General features: G+C 40.5%; 1 protein-coding gene across 5 annotated transcripts in view; it reads right to left on the bottom strand.

The window, feature by feature from the left end:
* Positions 1 to 647: 647 nt before the first annotated feature.
* The window catches only part of arhgap9 (Rho GTPase activating protein 9), a 45691-nt gene continuing 38583 nt past the window's right edge, over positions 648 to 7755 (bottom strand). For 2 of the 5 annotated variants that reach the window (XM_069690955.1, XM_069690957.1), the window contains 4 exons: positions 7474 to 7527; positions 6467 to 6601; positions 4705 to 4810; positions 648 to 1871 (listed from right to left, as the gene is read on the bottom strand). In XM_069690955.1, the coding sequence (XP_069547056.1) occupies positions 1685 to 1871; positions 4705 to 4810; positions 6467 to 6601; positions 7474 to 7527 (482 nt within the window). In that variant the 3' untranslated portion in view covers positions 648 to 1684. Of the gene's footprint in view, positions 1872 to 4704; positions 4811 to 6466; positions 6602 to 7473; positions 7528 to 7755 lie in introns of those variants that run through there. The other 3 variants (XM_069690956.1, XM_069690958.1, XM_069690959.1) reach the window with 3 other exon arrangements.

Genomic DNA, 7755 nt, shown 5'->3' with positions numbered 1-7755 from the left:
AGAGACTGCACTACTGACTGAGGGATATCCATATAAACTCTGATATTAGCTGGAGTAAATTTATAGATGACTGTGCTCACATGCATTTAGATCAAATAAACAATTGTGGTCTGTCTGTTTAAGGTGAAAATATTTCTGAGTCAATCAAATTTAAGGGCGTCCTTGGAAGTGCACAAAGAACCAAGTTCAGACGACTCTCCATCGATCAGCTTACACATCATTTCAACCCCTCCCAACGAGCTCACATGACTTGAAACAATACAAACATAAAAATGAATAAATACATCTAATACAACTTCGCAGACCCCCCCCCCCCCACCCCGCTCAGCAGTGCCTCTTTTCTGCTCTTTTTTGTCTTTTGCCAAACCCACAGTCAATATAAAATTACCCAAGCCACAGAGTGAGAGCGAGAGCAAGAGGGTTTGGGGGGGAATCCACATTTTTAAAACATATGCATTTCCAGTTCCTCTTTTGTTCTGTTATTAAAAGCAGCATTTGCACCAATCACAGGGGACGCCTCCGCCCGCCGACTCTCCGAGACCCAAATACCTCCACACGCTTCTATTATCTCTCATGCAAACCCATCGTTCGGCACAAACAACCTGACAGCAGACGCATCCTAACCAAGGATCATAAAACAGATCAAATCGGTTTGTTTATACGTTTCTTTTATTGCAGGAAAGTTAACAATCAGGTCCAAGTAATACTTCAACAACACACTGTTCATTTCAAAGGACATGCATCAGTTTGAGTTAGGCTAATATATATATATTGTTTAGGTTACACACTTGTATGCAAAGTGCTGCTAGTTGACAAAGACAGTATTTCATGTTATTTACAACTTAAAATGTGTAACTTAATATGAGGAGGTTGCACGAATAAAAATAGACGGATTCAAATTTGTACAACAAAGGAAGCTCTGAGGGTCCACACACACTACAAAGTACTATTTGGTACAAAGGAACATTTGCTGCCCTGTTGGCACGTCCATCCCATCACTGAAATCCTGCTTTTTTAAAAATCTTTTAAAAGTTCTCTCAAAAAATAAACCCAAAACTCTTCACCTAAAAACTGTCAGTGGAGATGCGGGAACATTTACACGGCAGCTTGCTTCCCATTTGATTTCAAAACCTACAGTGTATAGTATACAGTATATTCATGTTGCAGGTGGGATCTGTCCATCCAGCAAGAGGTGCTGGTGCATGTGTTTTTCACAGTGAGATGGTTCTGTTTCAGTGCTATGTTAAGACACATCCCTCCTCACATTCCTTCATCGATAAATAATACACAGCTAGCTGGACAGGCTGGAGGAGATTTATCACTTTTATGGCTTTTTAAATTTTTTTTTATCTGCATCAAGTCTGGAACATCAAGGAGGAGTGACAAGGAAGCGTATGTTCCAGCAGTGAGGTACACCAGGGCTGGGCTCCACATCTGCAGTCAAAGGCACAAGTAGTGCAGCTAAAATTGGCTTGTTTTACTATTATTGTTTTAACATTTCTTTATATGGAGGCCAGATGTCATGATTAGCAGCTTTCTGTCCTGGTTCTTTTTACCCTGTAATTATCTTTTGATGTGAAATCCATTTTACACCATATGAGTCAACAGGCTGGACAAATGCTGCAGTACTTGTACTTTTGTCTGGTCTCAGGGAGCACTTCGAACCCCTCCCCGTCCGAAAAGATCAAGAGAGGCCTCTAGTTCTGAAGATGTGGTCAGACTCGGTGAGGATGAGCTCTACTGCCTGGTTCTGGTAGATCATGTTCACTGCCATGTTGCCGTTATCCCGCTCTGGGCGCATCAGCGTCGGTCCGAACACGATGCCGATGTTCTGGGTTGTCATTCTGTTGGTGTCTGTATACTCTAACACTCTGTGGGAAAAGAGAGTTCATGTTGCAGGTTTGCCGCCTCAAATATAAATTTCTAAACAACAAAGATGGCTCTGGATAATTGATATTTAATAGCTGCAGCTTGTGGATTTAAATTTTCAGTCCCACTTGCGGGGTAGATCTAAGGATGGCCCTGTCAGCCAGTCCACCAATTTGGTCCAGACTGAAATATTTCAGCAGCGAGTGAATGGACTTTGCTGACTTTGGTGATCCTTGACACCATGACACTGACATTTGTGGTTTTGAGTGAAGTATCTCAACCACTTCTGGATGGAGTGCTATGAAATTTTCAGTCCAGTGTTGGGAAGGTTGCTTTTGTTCTCACATGTGATGACTTATCAAACAAATGTTTTAGAACGGGCAATAAAGCTGAAAAGTCCTAAAAAAAAAAATGTAAACTAGGCTATGTAAACCTCCTGTGTAAACCACCCTACAGAACCCAATAAGTATTATTGTCAAACTTTCATTAAATGTTCTTTATTCTAACTTTACTATAACCATACTATAACATTAAGGTCGACTCCATGCTGAGGGACGATAGAATAATCAACAGTGCTGAGTACTGCTCACAGTTTCTGGATACTGGTTCATTAATGACTGTTTTTAAATATCTCTTCGTCTTATCTGACGACAGCCAACTCCCTTGGTGTGGTTCCTTTGAGCAGTGCACACTGGTTGAATTGACAGACGAGAGGCAGTTCAAATCCAAACAAGAGAGACAATCAAAAACAAGGCTCATCCTTTGAGGGTGTAGCCCACTGCCAAATGAATGGAGCCTGTTAGACGTTAAAACAAAGTATTCCTACATGGCAAAAAGATGCAAAGCAGCAGAAGGAATATTATATTCTACATACAACTTTTTTACCTAAAATAATATACACGGATGTAGCCCCTTTGCAATCACCAACATTTTGAAGTAACTGTAATTTAATTTCATATTCCTCCCAATAACTGTAACAGATGAGACTGGCAACCTGTCCAGGGTGTCAGCAGGGACAGTAATTTATTATGTAACTATGTTATATGTAACTAATTACTCCCCAACACTGGTCATATCCATCCTCAGAAATAGCTTTGATTAAATAACTTTGATGATCTTTTTAGCTAGCATGACCAGTTATTTTTTGTTTTGTTTTGTTTATGACTAAATACTTTCAAAACTAATGACATTCCCACCAGCTTCATCTGTACTTTGTGTTTAGTGATACTTATGTTTGCACGCTAAAACACCAAAACTATAAGGTGGACATGGTAAGCGACATTGTCAGTGTGAGCATATTAGCATAGGCTACTGACATTAGCGTTTAACTTTACAGAGTTGCTGGCATGTTCTGTGGGCTCTTGTAAAATTGATCTTTAGAGCTACAGGCGCATAGAGTACTCCTAAATCCTGATACAGTTTCAGGATGTGCCATCTTTATAAATCTACAAACTTAAGACGGCAACAAAGAGAACCCGTTTGTATATCTCCTCGCGACATCTTGTTTCTATGTGTACGTTCAGGAGCATGCATTTGTTTTTTACAATATAGATTTGTCTTCTGAATCCACCGCCTGTATCCACCTATGTTGGTGTGTTGGAGTGTGTGTGTGTGTGTGTGTGTGTGTGTGTGTGTGTGTGTGTGTGTGTGTGTGTGTGTGTGTGTGTGTGTGTGTGTGTGTGTGTGTGTGTGTGTGTGTGTGTGTGTGTGTGTGTGTGTGTGTGTGTGTGTGTGTGTGTGTGTGTGTGTGACTGTGGGGGACTCAGGAATGGGTTAAAGCCACAGCATGAGGCATTCTTCTAAAAATGCCATTCCCACCAAGCCACAGAAGCAGCCAGCAATTGCTCAAAACTTCCACATTAAAAAGAGAGGAGGAAAAAAGGGAGAGAGAAGAGGGAAGAGAGAGAGGAAAAAAAAAAAAAAAAAAAAAAAGCGAGCGAGCGAGCGAGGAAGAGGGTGAAGAGAGAGAAAAGAGAGAGGTTCCAGTGGTGGCGGCGGTGGTGTTGGTATGCCTTCCAGCAGACGAACCACAAGGCTCCCATGGGACCTTCGAGGCAAGGAGGAGAGCGGGAGGGGAGCGAGAGAGGGGGGGGGGGGTGTAGGAGGGGGGAGGATAAGGAGAAAGGGATAAGAAGAGGAGGACAAGAGGAGGAAGAGGAAAGGCAGAGTCAAAAGAGGATGAAGAGGAAGTAAGGAAAAGGAGTTAGTGAGGGAGCAAGAGAGGAGGTGAATGGGGTGATTGTGCGGAGATAATAAATGAGAAACAGAACGAGGGGAGAAAGGAATGACAGCGGAGAGAAAATGAGAGAAAGACACGAAGTTGACAAATTCATGGGGCCCACCACACCCTGGCACAAACATCGGCCTCCGAACACGAACGCTCACCCCTGGAGTGGAAGGAAAAACCATAGGCGGTAAAAAACACACATTTTATGTACTGTAAAAGGAACTGGCTCGCAGAACATTGTACACCATTCATCTTCCTCCAGCCTTTTCATCTTCATAGGGACCCAAACTTAACAACAGTGCGATCCTGGTACAGTGCTGGCATACTTTGAGAGCCGTGGCCAAAGAATCCCTGAAAGAAAATGACCGAGACCAACAAGGAAACTACCCCCTCTTGTGGTCAGATTTAAAAAGGAAAGTTATGAGGAGGAGATTTTTACTTTCCTACCAGGGCATCTGGTTCAATCCTTCGTGCCAATAAAGTGCTGAAGGAATACTCTGCATTATGAACTTTGCCTGTTTCAGGGCACTGAAACCATCGCAGGCCAAAGAAAGAGAAACATATAAGTGTGAGATGCGCCGCATGCGGTTTCACTTCCATCCTCTCACCGTTTGAGATGGCGACACATGAACTGCAGCGTGTCGTGGTTTGGAGGAGGCATGTTAAGTATCAGACACTTTAAGCGATCCACTTTGTCCATGTAGTTTGACATCTCTGCAACACAGAGCAAGAGACGTGTCAGATTACAATAAATATCAGCATTTGCAATCTATTTCATGCACTTCATTAGCATCTGAAGCCTGATTTACATATCAACTAACTGATATCACACGTACTTTATAAGCATCTGGCATCTAATCTGATGCAGCAGCACGCAATTATCAACTATCACCACTGTGGTTTGATGAACAGTGAGCTGCTCATCACTCCATGTGCTCACAAAAAAAAAAAAAAGAAATTGTCCCATGGATTGATAAAAATATGAAGAATGCATACCAATATGTTTTAAATCCTAATATGCAAATGTTTTTTCTGAGTGTAATTTATTTCAAAATGCCAGATTATCTGTCGTTAGGATAAGTAAAAGATAATATGATACATTGTCGTATCAAACAAGATCAGGAAAATTGACTGAAAACGGTTAAAGGAAAAGTTTGGGAATATTCTAGCTATATTTTGTACCGTCAGCGAGCTGTGATCAGTGAAAAAAACCTTCATTGTTAAAAAAACAATTAAAGTAATCATTGTACCACACTGCTGCACTGGATGACCTTTATTATGATGAACATGGGTCAAGCTCTCTAGAACACCAAAAATGAGTAGTTTACTTTACAGTGCCCTGTTATTTTTAGGAAACATTTTCAGCCCTATATATTTGCGGCTTATTTTTAAAGATTTACATCTTCATTAGGAATGAATGGACTGCCACAGAAATGGTCGGAGGAATAAAATAAAGCAAATGAACTAATGTAATGTGGATTTTAGTCTTGGCATTTGTGGACGAGAGGAAAAATAAAAACAGCAGTATTATACTTTAAATGAAAGTGTCAAAATTTAAACATGAGTATATGTGAGTAAATATATATATATTTATAAAACCTGAGGATCATTGCAGTTGTGTAAGAAAGCACAGCGAAAAACTTTTTTTTTTTTTTTTTTTTTTTTTTTTTTGCTGGGAAACCATAACATCAATAAATTCCAGTTTTCCAGTATATAATAATTTTTCTCTCACATTTATGTAATGTTCTTTTAGGAAGCACCATTTTCTTTTATGTGCTCATATACCTTTAATTATATACAGTATAAATATGATATTGTGCAACATTTTTTAAAAGTAGGAAGAAAGTCCTGTGAATTTACTGCAATCTACAACAGAGAAATGTATTTTGCCACCATCTGACAAAGTGGGAGAACACCCAAGTAAAAAGGAGTGACATCTCTCACCAGGACGGTTTTGACTCATTAAGACCACAGCAGTGTTGTGAGCACTCAAAATACTGTAACACCAGAGGAAAAATACTACGGTGACATTAAAAAAGTGTCCCACGCAGGCGTCCTGGTGGCCTAAATGTTTAAAAGGCTGATCGTGTCATTTCGTCATGCACCGCATATTTACCAAGTAAAGGGCAAAAAAATGAATACGAATTCTGTGTCCTATAAAAATGTTTCACCTCAAATATAAAGCAGATGATCAGCTTTTTATTTTTTTTAAACTTATGTAGGTTTAAGTGCACACATACTTTGTAAGCCATTATGATTTAAAATAAGTGCCACTTTATGAAATGACACTCCAGCGTTCAACTTTAAGGACAAGTGTGAATACAGTACATAAAATAATTGGTGTAAATGGGGGTGAAACTGGTCACTCACTGACTGTCTCCACGATGTCGGTGAAGAAGCCGTAGGGCACCAGGGGTTCGGGAAGCTCGCGAAAGAAAAGTTTCAAAGCTCCTGAGATGACATGAATGTCCTCCCACTCGCTCTCGTCCAAATTTAGCTTCTCTTCTGAGACAGGGAGGAAGGAAGAAGAAAAGAGGAGAGGAGGAAAAGATGAGGGGAGTGAAGGAAACATTTTGACAGACAAGGTCAGAGGAAGTGAATGAAAGGAAAAGGAATATGAAGAAGAAAGACAAAGGGTTTGAATTTAGACTCGAAATAGTGGAGTTACAGTCACGGCAACATTATAAGAGGAGTATGAATTCACTTCAGTGCTAAGGCGTAACATGAAGGCTGGTAGCTGCAGGAGGGAGATAGAGATGGTCTGTGAAAGTAAGAGAAGACACACTAAATCACACCCACAAGCACACATACACTTTAAAGGATAAAGCACACTTCTTCTTTTTTTTTTTTTTTTTAAATACAGGCCTGTCTGATGCTCCTCAAACTGGATCATAAGAGCCAAAAGAAAAGGATTCAATTTGATCTCGGTGTCAATAAGGTCAATATTCATTATATGAACAAGAACAATCTCTCATATCTCATGATGAGGAACATCACAGTCAGTGAGATATTGCTGTGGTGTTAGAGCGCTTCACAAGCAGCTGATTCTCTGTTTTGTCCACTTGGTGGCAGCCACGGACTGTGTGATACCCACTGTACAACCTGCTGCATGTTATTACATCAGAAAACTTAAAGCCGAAGGGACACACATACATTAAGCAAATGGTAGCACAACAACTAAAAGAAAAAGAAAGGAAAAGCTGCTCGGTGCCCGTCTGCGTCGCAGCTCGGCTCTGCTCTGGTGTCAGCCTGTGGGCGTGGATTTTGGCGGAGTTTTTGACTGAGGTGTTCACATTATGCAACGCACGATGCACAAAGCAAGCAGGCCGATTAAGACCTGGAAAAGGCGGCTGTTTTCCTCATCTGACTGGATCTACCTTGAACAAACTCTGCTGGGAACATGTAGCGGCCGTCAGTGGTCACCGCTCGCTCTGCAAAAACCAACAGTTACTCATACTGCTTTCCTCTTTGTCTGCTTTATAATAAGGATGTTATGAGACATGAATTTGATATACAGTGAATGTGTTGTAAATGGTGTGACGTATTCTAACTGATTAATGTTATCTACTCTCAAATAAAACGTTTTTCTTAATTTTGAGATGCTGGAAGACACATCACATAAAATTTATAAATTTCCGACAAATGTAAGCAATTTATAT

The sequence above is a fragment of the Brachyistius frenatus genome, unplaced genomic scaffold (genome assembly GCF_029030835.1).
Source record: "Brachyistius frenatus isolate BFR_SWC_R1_liver_20210118 unplaced genomic scaffold, ASM2903083v1 Contig_10, whole genome shotgun sequence".
NCBI classification, from domain to species: Eukaryota; Metazoa; Chordata; class Actinopteri; family Embiotocidae; genus Brachyistius; species Brachyistius frenatus.
Note: the sequence above shows the minus strand (reverse complement) of the source record. Positions and strands in the feature narration are given on the sequence as shown.